This window comes from Saccopteryx bilineata, chromosome 1 (assembly GCF_036850765.1).
Source record: "Saccopteryx bilineata isolate mSacBil1 chromosome 1, mSacBil1_pri_phased_curated, whole genome shotgun sequence".
In the NCBI taxonomy this organism is placed as follows: Eukaryota; Metazoa; Chordata; class Mammalia; order Chiroptera; family Emballonuridae; genus Saccopteryx; species Saccopteryx bilineata.
In genome coordinates, this window is record NC_089490.1 from 359,019,959 (window position 1) to 359,038,479 (window position 18,521).

General features: G+C 39.8%; 1 protein-coding gene across 3 annotated transcripts in view; it reads left to right on the top strand.

The window, feature by feature from the left end:
* MICAL2 (microtubule associated monooxygenase, calponin and LIM domain containing 2) overlaps positions 1-18,521 on the top strand; it is a 221,651-nt gene that overhangs the window by 169,802 nt on the left and 33,328 nt on the right. For all 3 annotated transcript variants that reach the window (XM_066250979.1, XM_066250974.1, XM_066250975.1), the window contains 2 exons: positions 94-1,393; positions 16,314-16,420. In XM_066250979.1, the coding sequence (XP_066107076.1) occupies positions 94-1,393; positions 16,314-16,420 (1,407 nt within the window). The remainder of the gene's footprint in view (positions 1-93; positions 1,394-16,313; positions 16,421-18,521) is intronic.

An 18,521-nucleotide genomic window follows, 5' to 3' on the forward strand; every position in this document is an offset into this window, starting at 1 on the left:
CTGAAATCTGGAGGGAGGAGGGTGTACACGCTAAGATCTACCTTTCTCATATAAATGCTGGAAATTTCCCCATCACTGCTATGTTTTTCCCAGCAGATCTCAAGAGGTCATTTCAGCCCTTCTAACCCAATCTTTCTGAGGCGAGCCAGAGGCCGAGGAGTACCCAAAGAAATCCCTCTGTATATACCTCATGGCCAAGTGCTGGAGCGGGCAGAGTACTGCCTGGCGAGGCCTGGTGGAGACGGCCTTGCAAGCTGCAGGCCACCCAGCCCTGTGGAGACGGCTTCTGATGACTGTCAGGATACCAGGAGCATCCACAGGGGCCCACACCTCCTTGGCAGGAAGGACAGGTGCTTGGCAGACCAAGGGCTGTCTCCCCGGGCTGGAGAGGACTCAGGGAAAGGGAATATTGACTCCCCATGGGGAGAGGAGGCTGGGTCAGAGCTGGCAGAGGGGAAGAAGTTGGGCCTAAAGAAGCTGGCCCTCACTCAGGAGCAGAAGACCAGGTTGCTGGATTGGAATGACTTCAACCCCGAGAGCTTGTACCCAGAAGCTGGACCACAGCTTTCCCAGAAAAGGGCTGAGAACGGTGGAGGAGGCCCTGTGCTGAAGCCAGCCTGCCCCTCGCCCTTCCCTCGGGGAGTGGGAGAGAGCCTGCCGGCCCAGACGGAGACTCAGGAGAAGAGGGCGACCCCAGCTGAAAGGACGCCAGGGGAACAAGGCGTGGCTCCACCCAAGTCCCCCCTGAGGCTCATTGCTAATGCCATCCGGAGGTCACTGGAGCCCCTCCTCCCCAGTCCCGAAGGTGGGAGGAAGGCCTGGACCAGGCCGGAATCCATGGCCTGGCGCACCAACCAGCCGCAAGCGTGCACACGGTCATTCAGCCTTCGGAGAACCAGCTCCAGTAAAGACTGGGACCAGCAGTCCCCTGGGAGAGACGCGGCGAGCAGGGCCTCAGCCTTCTTCTCCCTGGGCGCTCTGCCCGCCAGGGCTGCCCAGCCCTCCGCCCCCGGCCTTCCTGACCCTGCCTTTCGCACCCGTAGTTTGCCCAACCGGCCATCCAAGATGTTTCCTGCATTCGCATCCCCACCCTGCAACAAGATGGAAGACGTCCCTACGCTCCTCGAGAAAGTGAGTTTGCAGGAGACCTGCTCAGATGCATCTAGGGTTCCGAAGAGAAAAATCTCACTCTTTTCCTCCCTCAGACTCAAAGACAAAACTTTTGAGAATTCCCTCCAAGAATCCAGACAAAGAAAGGACCTCCGTGACCTCTTTAACATCCCCAAGGGGAAGGTGCTGCCTGTGGACAGTGCCCTGGCCCTGGAGAAGCGGGGCCAGCCTTGCAGTTACCTGGGGCGGAGGGTCCGTCCTCCTTCTCCAAAGCAAGATGCAAGTAAGTGGCTTTCTCCTAACAAAAGTCTACAGTGCATGCTGGACAGTTAGTTATCATTATCGGATTAATAAACAGGCATATTTTTCTTTGTTTTGCTTCTCAAATTAAATTCTGATAAAAGTAGAAACACTTAAATTTGAAAAACTATGAAAAAATTATATTTGAAATTATGTCTGCCCTGGCTCAGTGGTAAAGCATCGGCCCAGCATGGGATGTCTTGGTTCGATTCCCGGCCAGGGCACACAGGTGAAGTGACCATCTGCTTCTCTACCCCTCCCCTCTCCCTTCTCTCTCTCTCTCTCTCTTCTCCTCCCGCAGCCATGGCTTGATTGGTTTGAGTGCATCAGCCCTGGGTGCTGAATGGCTAAGGATAGCTCAGTTGTGAGCAAGGCCCCCTGATGGGCAGAGCATTGGCCCCAGGTGGGGGTTACTAGGTGGATCCTGGTCAGGATGTATGTGGGGGTCTGTCTCTCTGTCTCCCCTCCTCTCACTTGGAAAAGAAGAAGAAGAAAAAAAGAAATTATGTCATAGAAAGTTTTGAAAGAGACAGTTAATAAAATTTTACTACTCTCCCACTTATTCTTCAAATGTGATTTTTTTTTTTTTAAACAGGGACAGAGAGAGAGTCAGAGAGAGGGATAGATAGGGACAGACAGACAGGAACGGAGAGAGATGAGAAGCATCAATCATCAGTTTTTCGTTGCGACACATTAGTTGTTCATTGATTGCTTTCTCATATGTGCCTTGACCGCGGGCCTTCAGCAGACCGAGTAACCCCTTGCTCGAACCAGCGACCTTGGGTCCAAGCTGGTGAGCTTTTTGCTCAAGCCAGATGAGCCTGCGCTCAAGCTGGCGACCTCGGGGTCTTGAACCTCGGTCCTCCGCATCCCAGTCCGATGCTCTGTCCACTGTGCCACCACCTGGTCAAGCCAAATGTGAATATTTTTAATAAAATTTTACTACTCTTCAACTTGTTCTTCAAATATGAATATTTTTTACTAAGTTATATACAAAATTTTGCATCCTTTAAATCAACTTTATATTCTAGGTATTAAACCAATTACCTCATAGTCCACATAAATGTAATTTAATGGCTATAGAATATTCTATCAAGTGGCTATGTTATTTAATAAACTGTCTTTTATGGTTTAACATATATGTATATATAAATTATATATATGAATATATATATTTCATATATGGTCTTGGGTGGACATTTTTATGCATATAGCTTTTCCTTTCCTTTGAATTATTTTTTTTTAAAGGATAGATTCCAAGAAATGGGGTTTCTGGATGAAAATGTAAATACTTTTAAGATTCTCAGCTAACACTGACAAATTGCTCTTTAGGAAAGAACACAATGGGTAAAGGATACATGGAATCTCTCTGTTATTTCTTACAACTGCATGTCATAAATTTTATTTAAAACATGGGAAAGGTACCAATTTATATTTCACCACTAATGTAATTTTTCACCACTCTGCATTGAGTATCATATTTAAAAAATATTGTTATCTTAATAGTCAAAAAATGATTTTTCAATATAATATATATATTAAATGTATATAACTGAAAAAAAATTTTCTTAATGGCGCCTCCTTTAAACTTGTATTTTTTTTTTTTTTTTTTTTTTAGAGAGAAATCGTTTTGTTGTTCCACTTATTGAGGCATTTATTGTTTCATTCTTTTTTTTTTTAATTTTATTTATTCATTTTAGAGAGGAGAGAGAGAGGAGAGACAGAGGGGGAGAGAGAGGAGAGAGAGACAGAGAGAAAGAAGGGGGGAGGAGCTAGAAGCATCAACTCCCATATGTGCCTTGACCAGGCAAGCCCAGGGTTTCGAACCGGCAACCTCAGCATTTCCAGGTCGACGTTTTATCCACTGCGCCACCACAGGTCAGGCTAAACTTGTATTTTTTTATTACTAGCTTGTACATGTTTATGTCTGTTTGGTTACCAGTTGAACCTTAGACTTTTTTTGTATTTAAATCTATAATTTTTTAAATTATAAAATTAATTAATGCATTAAAGAATCAGAATAATTCAGCAATATGGAAATATCTTTAAAAAAGTAACCTATATTCTCTCATCCCTACTATACTCACCAAAGTTTTGGTGTATCTCCTCAGAGATCATTTAAACACTCACATGATTTCTTTTTGTTGTTGATATTTGTCTGATTGCTTTAAACAAACCGGATTCTACTGTTACTACTGTTGAGCAACTTTCTTTTTCTTTTTTTTTTTTTTTTTTGACATGTTATTTCCTTATTTAACTATTATCTTGGAACTTAGGTTTTCAAGCAAAAACTTATTTCTCTCCTTTGGTGCTTTAGTTAAAAAGTTATATATATAGATTAATAAGAGGTCTTATTTTTAGCCAAGTTCGGGATAAGCATGGACAGGCTGAAATTTATACCTTTTATATCACGACATAAACTTTAATGTGTTGTGCGTTTTTTGATAGATAATACACTCACATGGTTCAAAATAAAAGGGTCCAAAAGACACAAAATGTGCTATCTCCCTTCCTTGTCCCTGAGCCATTCAGGTCGTATCCCTGATGACAGATACTATTATCTATCTGGTTCTTAGGCTTTCTTCCAGACAGAATTTATGAATACACGAGCAAATTTACATATTATATTCTTTTTTTTTTCTTTCACAAACAGTAGCATATTGTACATACTTTTTCTCTACTATTTTTTAAAAAAAGATTTTATTTATTGATTTTATGGGTGTGGGGAGAGGATACCCCCCACATCCTCTAGCTGTTTATTGGTTGCTTGTGGTATGTGCTCTGACTGGGCAAACCAGCGTTTTGAACGGGTGACCTCAGTGTTCCAGCTGGGCACTCAATCCACTGCGCTACCACAGGCCAGGCACCTTTTTGTGCTTTCAATTTTATTTTGGAGATCATCACATATTAGTATATAAAGAGCTTTCCCTTTGTTTTATAGTTACAAGGTATCGCATTGTGCGCATGTTACCATGATTTATGTAGCCAGTCCCCTATGATGGGAAGTTTAAGCCATTTCAAGTCTTTTGCTGTTACAAACAGTACACAGTAATTAAGAACTTAGACCATTTGGCATATATGTGAATTCATTTGTAGGATAAATTCCTAGAAATAGAAATGCTGGAACAAAGAACATGTGAATTAAGAATTTGATAAATATTGCCAAGTTGTCCTCCATCAAAGGGGTGCCAGTTCACACTCCCAGCAGCAAAGCATGGGAGTACTATTTCCACACTGGCACAGACTGGGTTGTTACACTACTTTTTGTTTAATCTTTACCAATCTGATAAGTGATTGAGCATCTTTCTATAGTCATTTATATTTCCTTTCCTGTGAACTATTGTTTCTGTTTTTCAGTTATCTTTGGGGTTGTTGCTATTTTTCTTCAGGATGTGTGGGGGACTCTATTGAAAGGGAAATTTAGCCCAGTTTTGTGATATGAGTTACAAATACTTTTCCCAGTTCCTTGTTAGTGTTTAACTTTCTTTATGGTTGTTCTTGTCATGTAAAATTTTTATTTTTATATAGTAGTTGTAAGCACTTTCTCATATGATGACTTTTGAGCTTTATATAATAGTTCAGACAGAGCTTCATCCAAGTTTATAGTTTTCTTACAGTTTCTTTTGTGTTTTTTAAAAAAATTTTTTACATTTAAATATTTTCATTTTTTTCTAGTATAATATATGAGTTATGGATCCAACCTTATTGTTTTTAATGTTTCCCTGATTATTTTAAAATAGTTTATTGAATAATTTATCTTTTACCTTTCTTATATGAGATGACATCTTTATCATATATCAAATTCTTGTACTTGGACTGATTTCTACATCATTTATTATATTCTATTGAGTTGTCTGTTATGTATCAGTACCACACTTTTAATTATTTTATTTTGTATAGTTATATGGTTTTTTAAATTTGTGTATTATACAATCAGGTAGAAAAAGTATTTTATTACGGATCTTCTATTTTAAAATTGTCCTGGCTTTTCTTGCTTGTTTGATATTCTGTATGAATTTAGCATCAGCTTGTCTGTTCCAAAAAACAAAAGAAAGAAAATCCTATGAGTACTTTTATGAGATTGAGTTAGGTTTACAAACTGACTTGAAAAAATTTATAACCTTATGATGTGAATTGACTTTTTATTTGTTTGTGTTTTTTATTGTGACCCTCAGGAATATTCTAAACTTTGTATCAAATAGCTTTTGCATGTATATTGTTAAGTTTATTATTAGATATGTTTAGTTTTTCTTGCTATTATAAATATTTCCATTTTATCTTGCTGCTATTGGTTGTATACATGAAAATTATTTATTTCTGTAGAGTATTTTGTACCCATCCATTTTTGCTGTATTCTCTTTGCTTGTAAAAATTTTTTAGTGAGTTTTCCTGGGTCCTCCCCAAAATATACATTCATAACGTGTGCAAATAATGATAATTTTTACCTCCTATTTTAAAGTTGTGTACCTCTAATTTATTTTGTTTCCAGAATCTCCAGGAACAATATTAAATAAAAATAGTGATAATGGTTTCCTTATTATAGTTCTAACTTTAATGAGAATGTACCTAATTAATAAAAATAATGTTTTCCCATTTAAGCATGTTGCTGACTTTTTTCTTAACCCAGATATATTTAATCATTTTAAGGAAATAGCCATCTAGTCATATTTTATTGAAAGTACAGTTGATCCCTGAATAATGTGGGTTTGAACTGTGCAGGTTCACTTATCTGCAGATTTTTCGTCAATTGACCCAAGCAGTTCAAACCTGTGTTTTTCAAGGGTCAACTGGTGAACAGATGTGAGTATTTGGAGGGCTGACTCAAGTTATACACCAAATTTCCACTGTGTAGGTAGGTGGTAGGTACCCCTAACAGGGTCAACTCCATTTTTTCATCACAAATGGATGTTGAATTTTATCAAATATCATTTTAGCCCCTTCTGAGATGGTTGAATAATTTATTTTCTTAGCTTGTTTTATATGAATTATATAATAAATTTACTGATATTGAACCATCCTTGAATTGCTAAAATAACTACCACTGGTCATGATGTTTTATTATTTTAATACAATCTTCTGTTCAATTTTCTAATATTTTAAGATTTTGCATCAAATTTTTAGGTAAGATTAGCCTTTAGTTTGTTTATATTATACATACATGATTTCTGTCTGTGCTGATTACAATAAGTTGGAGTAAATATGTTTTCCTGATTTAATTATGAACAGCTGCATTTTTTTTTTTTTTTTTTTCTGAAGCTGGAAACGGGGAGAGACAGTCAGACAGACTCCCGCATGCGCCCGACTGGGATCCACCCGGCACGCCCACCAGGGGCGAGGCTCTGCCCACCAGGGGGTGATGCTCTGCCCCTCCGGGGCGTCGCTCTGCCAAGACCAGAGCCACTCTAGCGCCTGGGGCAGAGGCCAAGGAGCCATCCCCAGCACCCGGGCCATCTTTGCTCCAATGGAGCCTCGGCTGCGGGAGGGGAAGAGAGAGACAGAGAGGAAGGGGGGGTGGAGAAGCAAATGGGCGCTTCTCCTATGTGCCCTGGCCGGGAATCGAACCCAGGTCCCCCGCACACCAGGCTGACGCTCTACCGGTGAGCCAACCAGCCAGGGCCTGCATTTGTTTTTATTCATTAGGAAATCATGTGACCTCTTTGGCTTACAACAGAATAGAAACATAGAGAATGGAATTAGGTTAAAGTTGACTAGCTCTGGATAGAGTGCCTGGGACCATCTCATAGAAAATCTCTGTGATGCTCTCAGATGATTTTAGGTCAGTTCATAACAATGTTAAGATTTTACCTACCCTATCAGATTAAACTCATTATTTCCCTTTATTTTCCTGCTGCTGACCAACCCAGTAAACACGGTTCTCTCCACATTTAATTTGTACATGTCCATGCAATAGAGATTAAAAATATATATATATTCAAATGGAAAGTGAGTTATTCAAAGTGAAGTACCTTGAATTTATGATCACCTGAAGAAGAGCCAGCTGGAATTTATTTATTTTTATTTTTTACAACACAGCTTTCTAGGTAAATTAATATCATACATAAACTCTGAGTGTTTCAATTGCTTAGGGATATAAACTGATTTGAAGTATTTACCAGTGCCTGTTTTTTGTTTTTTTATGTGTGTTTGTTTATTTTTGTTTTTTGTATTTTTCTGAAGTGAGCATCAGGAAGGCAGAGAGACAGACTCCTGCATGCGCCAGACTGGGATCCATCCAGCATGCCTACTAGGGGGCGATGCTCTGCCTATCTGGGCTCTGGCTGCAACCACAACCATTCTAGTGCCTGAGGCAGAGGCTATGGAGCCGTCCTCAGTGCCTGGGTCAACTTGGCTCCAATGGAGTCTTGGCTGCAGGAGGGGAAGAGAGAGAGAGAAAGGAGGGGGGAACGGTGAAGAGGCAGGTGGGCGCCTCTCCTATGTGCCCTGGCCAAGAATCAAATGTGGTACTTCCACACACCGGGCCAATGCTCTACCGCTGAGCCAACCAATCAAGGTTTTATACAATTTTAATGCTAATTATTATTAAGGTGAACAACTTTTTACAATGAAAAGGAAGACAAAAGTAAATTGAAGAAAATAATATAATTAAAAGAAACATTTTATTCATTGCAACAATAATATGCTATAACATGATAAATGCATAAAAAACATTTGTAATATTTTATATTATAATTATGCTTACATGCCTATTAATTTTTAATAATAATTTTAAGAAAAAAGTACTCATTTAGTAAAACTAAATATCAAACAAAACCACTAATTTGGAGTGATATTTGGGTGTATTTATCATTAGCTAATTAAAAAATATGTTTTATGCAACTATTTAATCAAAATGTGTTATTAATAGATATGATTTGAGGTTAGATTTCCACTTTAAAACTCGAATTTAGGGAAAATACTTGTAAATAAAATTATATGTATTTGGAAATTATTAAATAGATAATGAATTAATAAAATGTAAATTGTGCTTACCTGTCTATGATTGAATATTCACTGAGAAAGAAATAATCGTGAGTCTACACTGTCGTATGTGCTGTGTCGTGTTTCAGTAAGAAGTACACACAGCCATTTGTGCTATTGGTATATCGCATGCTCTCTCAAGGTCTCCCATGTGGAGCACATGTGTCTCATAATCACGTATCACTGCACTGTACTGATCCTTGACGAATTGTCGTGTCAAATACAAATACGTCACATCACACGCAATGGATCAACTCTGCATTGATCAAATATGGACATTTACAGCTTAGTCTTCCAATATCAAAAAGGAGGACATGTAGGACACTTTTCAAGGGAGGATGGAACTTACAAAAGAAGGACTGTCCTCCCTAAAGGAGGATGATTGGTCACCTTATTATTATTCTTGTGTATAATTAAAGAAAGTACCATGAGAACGTCTTTTTTATTTTTGCATAAACTTTATGTTTCAGGATAACATGATACCATAAAATACACAAATGATGAATTTTTACAAAGCACACATTTGTGTAACCACCTTGGAGATTAAGAGGAAGCACAGTGCCAGCACTCAGAACCCTCACTCATGCTTCTTCCCAAATACAGATGCCACCAAACAAAAGGACTTACCACCTAACTTTTAACATCATAGATTACTTTTTGCAGTTTTTTGACTTAAAAAAAATGATGCATTCTGTATTGGGGTAGGCAGAATTCCGAGAGGGCTGCATACAGTACTTTTATCCCTCCTCCCCAGCATACTTGCCCAGTATAATCTTGTCTTCTTGAATATGGTAGGAATGAAAATACGATGGATTTCACTCCCGGGATTGGGTTATGGGATTTTGCAAATGTAATTGAGTTTCAAACCAATTGAGTTTGAGTTAATCAAAAGGAAGAGATTATCCTGGGTAGGCCTAACATAATCTGGTGAGCTGTTAACAAGGACTGGACCATTCCTGAAGTCAGATATTCAAAGTATGAGAAAGACATGATCCTGCTGACCTCGAAGAAGTAAACTGTCATATTGTGAGAGGGCCTGGGAACAGGAGGCCTCTAGGAGCCAAGATGGACCTTCAGCTGACAGCCAGCAAGAAACCAGGGCCCTATGTCCTGCAACCACAAGAAACTGAACTCTGCCAACAACCCAAATGAGCTGGAAGACAACACTGCGCTGCAGATGAGAATCCAGCCTGGCAGACACCTTGATTGCAGCACTGTGAGACACTGAACAGAGGACCCAGTTGAGCTGCGCCTGCACTTGTGACCTTCACAACTATGCAATAATAAATGGGTGCTATTGTGAGCTGCTAAATTTGTGTTCATTGTTCCCACAACACTCGAAAACTAATGCAAGTATCTACTTTTTTATGCATGACTTCCTTCATTAATCATTACATGTATGGGGGCAGGAGTTGATTTATCTATGCAGTTATATGCAGCAATGGTTTATTCTTTTCCTTTGCTACATTTTTATTTTCTTGTATGAATATGCCACAGTTTATTTGTGCCTTCTGTTGGTAGGTACTTGGGCTCTTTTCCGCTGTTTTTATTCTGAGTAATGCAGCTTCAAGCATTCATTCATATCTTTTCTGTATTGTCAGAAAAAACTGTCTAAGATAAACAAAGCCAGATACTCTTTAAAATAGTAAAGACAGATTTTAATTAGTAATATCACTATTGCAATAGGGAAAAGAGTCTAGCATGAAATGAACTCAGCTTTGATTTTTATAGAGGAGGCATGGTATTTTACAGGGAGAATGAGGGATTAGGTTGAGGGGCCGAGTAGAGGGCTCAGCAGAGTCAGGGAAGTGGAAAAAGTTACAAAGCGTTGGTCTGTATAAATGCTGATTGTACCAGCTGAGTCTGTTAGCTGGTTGTTATTGAAGTCAGGATTCCATCCTCCCACAGAGACAGGAGAAAGAGGCCCTATGCTTCCTGGTGATTGCATTTTTAAAAAATGGCCTTTCAGGTTCTTGAGAAAGACACTCCTGAATGGCAGAAGACACATATATATCTCAAAGGGACAGAGGAGGGATTCTCAATTGTAAGCCCTTTTAGTAAACTCTAAGAAAAGGGTGGGTAGCCAGAGGCCTGTTCAAAGGCCTTGGTTAGAACAGTTGATTCTTCGGTCAGCCTTGAGTTCTCTCAAATACTTTAAGTAGAGTTGGCCTCATCCAAGGGTTGTGGCCTTAAGCTGTTAGAAACTGTGATAGTGTTTAAATCTTTTAATGTAGGAAGAAGTGAGTGGGCTAAATAATTTATATTGAGAGTGTAGTTTTGAGAAGCCAAGGTTAAGGCCAAGTCAAAAAAAAGGGCTCAGAGGAGCTTGGCTAAAGTTTGTTCAAAGAGAGAAGCTTTGGCAGTACAGGGTGGGGCAAAAGTAGGTTTACAGTTGTTTTCGTGGAAAATAATACAATAATTAATAAATAAAAATACAAGAATAAACTCACAACTGTAGACCTAATTTTTCCCACCCCATATATACCTGCAAGTAGAATTAATAGGTCATGGGGTAGGCATGTATAGTTTGCTTTAGAAAATATCATTCAGCCTGACCAGGCGGTGACACGGTAGATAGAGCGTCAGACAGGGACGTGGAGGACCCAGGTTTGAGACCCCGAGGTCGCCAGCTTTAGCGTGGGCTCATCTGATTTGAGAAAGGCTCACCAGCCTGGACCCATGGTCGCTGGCTCGAGCAAGGGGTTACTCGGTCTGCTGAAGGCCCATGGTCAAGGCACATATGAGAAAGCAATCAATGAACAACTAAGGTGTCTCAACAAAAAACTAATGATTGATGCTTCTCATCTCTCTCTGTTCCTGTCTGTCTGTCCCTATCTACCCCTCTCTCTGTCTCTCACTCTGTCTCTGTAAAAAAAAAAAAAAAGAAGATATTGTTCAAATGTTTTCCATAATGATTGTACCTATGTTTATATCCCCCATTAGGAAATCAGAGCTCCTTTTGACCCACATCTTTGTCAACACTTGATAGTCTCAGTTTTTTCAATGTAGCTCTCTTTACGGAGTTGTATCTCATCATTGGTTTTAATCTGCACTTACCTGATAATGATGTTGCACTACCTTTCACGTTTGTTAAATATTCTCTTGTATGAAGTCTTTATTCAAGTGTTTTGCCCATACTTTTATTGTGTAGACATCCCTTTCCTTATTATTGACTTGTAAATTTGTGTAGATTCTGGATATAAGTCACCTGTGTGTACACACACACACACACACACACACACACACACATATATATATATATACATATATATAGTAAATATCTTCTCCCACTCTTTGGCTCATTTTTTCCACTCTTTAAAAGTGTCTTTTGATAAAAAGAAGTGTTTATTTTAATGAAGCAAAATTCATCAATATTTTCCTTTATTATTGATTTTGTATCCTATTTATGAAATCATTTAATCATTTTCTTCTCTGAGGTCATGAAGATGTTATTCTATGTTACCTACTAGAACTGTGTTGTCCAGTATGGTAACCACTATTTTACAATTGAGATATGGCTAGTATGAGTAAGGAACTGAATTTTTAATTTTATTTAATGTTAATGAATTTAAATTTTAAAACTTATGCAGTGTAAAATATTTTTCTATTAAACACATTTTTCTTTTGATAGAATTACATTTTCCTTTAACCTAGCTTACTGTGAGTTTTTATTATGAATAATGATACATTTAATCAAATGCTTTTTCTACATCATTTGAAATATTCATATTATTTTACTTTATGCAATAATGTGCTGAATTATATTGATTGCATTTTTATATAGATTCAGAAATGTTAAGTCATAACTGAGTTCTTGGGGTAAACCCAACTTGGTCATAATATATAATCTTTTCATGTATCACTCTGAAATTTGCTCATTGTTTGTAGTAGTTTTGTACATATGTTCATGAGAGATATTGGTCTGAAATTTTTCCTTCTTGCAATATCCTTGTCCAGTTATATTATCACACTATGCTAGCTTCATAACACAAGTTGGGAGGTGTTCCATTTTTCTCTATTCTCTGGAAGAGTTTTAAACATTTGGACACAAATGAAGTCATCTAGCCTAGAATTTTTTTTTGTAGGGTGGTTTCCAATTATGGATCCAGTTTTTTTAATAGATATCATTATTCAGATTGTCTTTCCTATTATGTCAATTTTGATCAATCATGGTTTTCAATAAATACTTCTATTTTATCTAAATTTTCAAATTTATTGTCTTAAAATAGTTTATATAATAGCTTATTGTAGGACTTTTTTATTTCCAGTATGGAAATTGGTGTTTTCTGTCTTTTTTATCTTCTTAGGAGGCTATCGATTTTATTTATCTTTCTAAAGAACCAAATTTTTGCTTTGTTAATTTTCTATTTTATTTCTGCTTTGTCTTTATTGTCTTTTATAATCTCTTCTTGATTATTTTTTCCTTTTAGTTTCTGTAGATTCAATTGGTTGTTCTTTTTCTAGCTTCTTGAAATAGAAGTTAGAGCATAAATCTCAACTTTTTTTTTGCATACTGTGTAGATTTAAAGCTCTAAATTTCCCTCTAATTACTATGTTAGCTGCTTCCTAATCATTTTGTTATGCTCTTTTTAATCATCAGTTTACATTTATTTTTAGTTTTTCTTTGATCTATAGGTGGTTAGAAAAGTATTATCTCACCTTAGCTTTCCCACCTAGCAAACTCATTTTGAAATTTTCTAGTGTTATTTTTTATTACTGATTTCTAACTTAATATCACTGTTGTCATAATACATACTAGGTATGATTTTAGTCCTTTGAATTTTGTTGATACTGTATGGATTAGCATAACACCAAGTTAGTAAAACTCCATGTGCTCTAGAAAAGAAAAATGTATATTCTCTAGTTCTACATATTTTTATCAGTTAGGTCAAATGTATTAGTAATCTTCTGTATCCTTAATGGTTGTCATCTGTATTTCTGACCAAACAGCTACATAAATAGGGATTTCCTTATTCTTTCCTTTGGTTCAATAATTTGCTAAAATGGCACTAAAAAAACCACACCAGTTTATTATAAAGGATATAATAAAAGATACAGTCGAACAGCTTAATGAAGAGATGCAGAGGGTAAAGTCAGGAAGGGTCCCAAGTCCAGGAGCTTCTGTCCCTGTGGAGTTGGGGTGCAACACCCTCTGAGTTTGTAGATGGGTTAAGGTTAGGATTAGGATTAGGCTGCTAGATTTTGTGACTATTACATTACTTGAATGTCTATGTTTTGTTTCTTCATTTAAAGATTATTAAAGTAGGCAGTGAAGAACGTATGCAAAGGCAGTCAAGTACTTGCAGATCAGTTTATTTCTTCCAAGGCATATTTTTAGCTATATTCAGGTGAGTCAATAATAACCTTTACTCTAGGGCTTCTTTCTCCCTATTACTAAAGTGGGACTCTTCCGTGGTCTCTACTAAGGCCCCGCATATTTGTTCTACTCTGGCTGGGGGGAACTTGACTATTTCCCAGTCCTGCAAAAGCTTTAGATGTTATTTATTCTTTAACTCCCTAGCAGGTATTTGCCCAGCCTTATGTAGTTTCTTTCTGGGCATCAGTTGTTTACTATTAAGCAATAGACTTAAGGGAACATCTCTGCTTATTTCTGAAGTTCTTTCTCTGCATAGCTCACTCCTCTCCAGTACTCTCCCTCATACATTCCAGCTGCCCAGCCCTCTCAAACATAGATCCCTGTTTTTTCAACCCAGTGAATCAGCTGTGCTCCAATAAGGTTCTTCCTGCCAGCACTGTGCTATGGAGAAAAGTGCCTCCAGGCAGAGGAAGCTATTGTGATTATAGGGCTCACCTCCTTTGCTTCTGTTCTCACCTTTTTCACAGCTCTGCGCCTCCTATTATCCAATGCCTGGAAAGAGCTGCTGCTTCTACTATATTTTGTCCTGACTTCCAGAGCTTGTGGTGGGGGATCAATCCCAGAGTCAGACACTCCATTGTAACCAGAGTGAAACAATGCTGCCAAGTTTTTCCTTTTTTGTTTTTTGACTCTGAAAATGAAAAGTGAATGCCTAGAACGGATGGTTCTTTGATGGAAGAGGGTAGAGGGGAAAAGATTTAGAGACACCTATATAACTTTATATAACTTTGCCAGAAGTTTCCGAAATGTCTTATATCTGGAACCATTTTCCCCTCAATTTCAAATGAAAAACAAGGGGAATATTAAATTTGTTTCTGAGGTTTAGAAAACGTGTTATCCTGAAGTTATTATACTTTTTTCCATTAAATAAAGGAGAATCAGGCAGTTGTTCTCTAATGCTGTAGTCTTGTTCGTTTCCATCAGTGATCATTGTGAAGCAGGGGCTGTTGCTGATGCCGGTAACAACATGTATTTGAGCACCTCCAGTGAACCAGGCACTGGGTTAGACTCCTTACACTGATCATTTTTAATCTTGCGATGCAAAATCTGTGTGTTAGAAAATCATGATCCCCAGAAACACGGGGAGGTAGAAGTTGGTTCCTCAAGCTCACACACTCAGACTAAATTACCCAGTGGTAATTTATGGCTGCAATGGGGAAACAATCTCCGCTCACCACTAACAAGCTCCCTTCCAGTATTATGCTATATACTGCTCCCTGATTCTACCTTCACCTGAGCTTCCTCATCTGGCAAAGTGAAGGGGAAAACAGTTAAACCTCCCAGGAGAGGCGGTGTTATTATGTATGTAGATGTTTTGCATTATTTTGCTTTGAATAACCGCATATGTAAATGTACTCCTGGAGGTTAAAATTATTATTATTATTTTTAAACTTGGCCTCCCCCCCTGGGGTAAATGGTTGAAAATTATGGAGAAGAAAAGGCAGACTGGAGGGAATGTTAGTGTGGACTGGCTTCTCCACCTTCCTCCCCACTCAACACATCCTGCCATTCAAATATCAGCTGGCCACCGCACAGTCAAAATGAGTAAATTTCCTGGAGTCCTCGCTGGTTCTGATGTTCAGTGTCCAGAGTGCATTAATCCAGATATTTAATCATTAACTCAGTATCAGGTTGATGTGTAGGGGTAGATGTTCTTGCTGAGAAGAATAAAAGCCTCCTGTGGCACCTGGAAGACTTGATCGCCCTGGGTCGCCAGCCGGATCACAACGAGCTTCTAGCGGCCACGTGCACTTTGCTGCCTCTCACCATCCACCTCTTGTTCGGAGGCTGGCTGGCACATCCCCTCGTCTTTGGCTCTCCCGTGGGCCCTGCATTGTTGAGCCCTCCCTATCTTAAACTGCCTTTCCTGGCATTTGAATCATCACTTCGATGATGTGATAATATCTGCAAGTTGGGAAAATAAAAGTGGCATTTGTTTAGCCATTATTAATGAAATATTTATGTTGCATGAGACTATGTGATAAAACCTTAGGCTTAGAGTCCTTTTGCTTCTGATTACATTTGGGATTTTTTTTCTATGACCAGACATTCTGACGCCAGCTCTTTTACACTGAGCAGATGTCATGTAGTAAAAATGGGTACCAGATGCTGTGAGCCGCAGAAAGGCGATTTGTTTAAGAGCTGGCTCTGACTTTTTTTTGCATTCAATTACTCTGCAGAACAAACCTTACACAAGCATTTAGGTAACTCAGCTAACTTCAGACAAGCATTTTAATAATAGATTTCATCTCTGAATGCATTCAAGCAACACACCATATAAATGGTGTTTAAGGAATTAATTGATTTCTGCATAATCCCTTTATTTTTAACGTGAAGAGAGCTGCAAAGCTCTTGGCAGGGACCCAGAAGTGTAATTAACGTGAAGGGCCAAATTTTCAGTTGCCCTTAGGTATTGCCCCTTCATGCTTGTGGCAGGTGCAGTGGGGGGGGGGAGAGAATGGGGAAAAAGGGGAGGAGGGAGAGGCAGCTTTGGGTCACTAAGTAAGAAAAGAAGCTAGGAGTTAAGTGAGTTCTGTTCCTCTTTCAGGTCCCAAGCATGTGCCCATCAGGGAGCAGGTGACAGAGGCTGACTCTTCCACGACCTCCTCTTCTGCAGATGAAGAATTTGATCCCCAGCTTTCCTTGCAGTCGAAGGTAACAATACTTGGCAAACCAAAGGGGGCCGTGGCTTGCGGGCTGTTTACCCTCCAGGTTTGAGACCCAATGTGGGCTCCAGCTGCAGTGGTTTCATTAGAAGGATCACGTTTTATTGCACCTGACAGCAACTGCTCTTTTTACCTGGAATACCCCAAGAACTATCTCTCTTTCTGTTGTTGTTAGCTTTTATAAGCTTGCCTTTCTCAGAAATGTAAAATTGGGGAGGGATAAAAGAACCAGACGTATTTACTTGAAACCACTTGTGACTACAACTCTTAAAAGTGGGTTTAATTTGTGGTCCGACAAGAAAACTATTGAAAAAATTACAGCCAGCAGATGCCTATTTCCCTGGGGGAAGCACAGCTTCATTTAAGAATAACTGGAGACAGATTATAGAGAAAATGTTATGTTTATGCTAATTAGAAATATGAAATGAACCACCCGGTTGCATGCAGGTATGGATACTCCGAGGGCCCCTGCTGTGGAAGGGACTGGTTGTGTGTCACTAGGGAGATGGCAGTCCTCCTCCTGCCTTAGTGAACGTGAATATTTCTGGAGAGCACTTCATACAACTCCCATGGACATGGATTAAAAAGCATAAACATTAGTATTAGTACAATATATGTCTTTAAAGGAACCTGTAAGTCATACACAGAAACACATATCCTATGACCAAAACTCACAATTATTTTCTCACCCACGGGAGCTAGGGCAGTTTTACTGAGACCAGGGTGCTGAGTGGCTGGACTGACACGCTTCCTGAGTAGACGGAGACACAGGTCACTGTCTGGCAGTTTTTTGGAGCAGTGAGGGCCTGAGGAGAAAGGGAGAGGACCAGGTTTATTTACTTAGACTCAGCATTTCCAAATCTGGCACTAGGAGCTTTGGCATCATCTCAAGTCCCTCAGGGGTTCCAGCTCCCCAAGGCCCATCCTAGAGCAAGTCAGGAGGGGGCTGGGACATGGCGTGTGTGTGTGTGTGTGTGTGTGTGTGTGTGTGTGTGTAAGTGAGGGAGAGAAAGAATGAGAATGAGAGAATGTGTATGGACTCCTAATTTTGTAGCTGTGGGCATCTATGGTTAGTTTGTTGCTCAGTACAAGTGAATTGTATGTGTGTGTCGATTTCTGGGCTTTCCTTACTGCCCCTTTCATCTTTCGAGTGGCCTGAGTTACTTCTGTACTCAAATGAGGCAGAGGCCCCAGCACCAGCCATCCTGACACTTAGGGAGAATAAAAGAATGGAGCGGCCCCAATACATCAAAATATCGAGAACAGGATTCCCAGGGCAAGCCTTGCAAATAGCTCCTTGTCCTCCTGCTGCCTCAGAACAGACCCAGTCCTCACTTGAGCTTGCAGCGGGTAAAGCCTGCCTGCTTCCCCTGGCTTCTGGTGGGGCCTGCTCTTACAGGGAGGAAAGCTGGCCAAAGATTTCCCAAGGACTCACAGTGAAGGCTTGAGGGGAGCTTCCCCCCCTCTGGGTTCCCTTATCTCTTCAGTCCCATACAGGTGTGTCCCCAGACGTGTGGCATAGAGCCCATGCCAGCTCAAATGAACCTTTGCCTGGGAAACTGGAGACAGGCTGCACACACGCCACCTCTTCCCTTTGCTTCGCCCCTCCCCACCGGCAGTCTCCCCTCCCCAGAGACTGGGGCTGGCAGCTTGTCCTCATCCTGCCAGAGTTCTCCTTTCTCTGTCCTTTATCTTCTTCTGTAGCCCTCAGTGTCTCTCTGCTCCTCTCTGTGTCGCCATCCCCATCACTGAGGATGCAGGAGCTGTGTCTGGCGCATTGTGAGGCTCTCTGAGCACTAATAAATCATCGTGCATTTCTAGGTCAACATCTTTTGATCAAAAACAATAAAGGGCCTTCTTTCCTCCTTCAGGTTCTGTTTCGCTGACTCTTGATAAAGCAGTTGGGGTTTGGCAGCTTGGCTGCTGGGAAGTGTTAAGACGGCGTGATGCTGTTAAAGCATCCTCCCTTGAAATTGGACTAAAGGGTCTTAATTTAGGAGGAAACTCTACCGCAGGGGTCCCCAAACTTTTTACACAGGGGGCCGGTTCACTGTCCCTCAGACCGTTGGAGGGCCGGACTATAAAAAAAA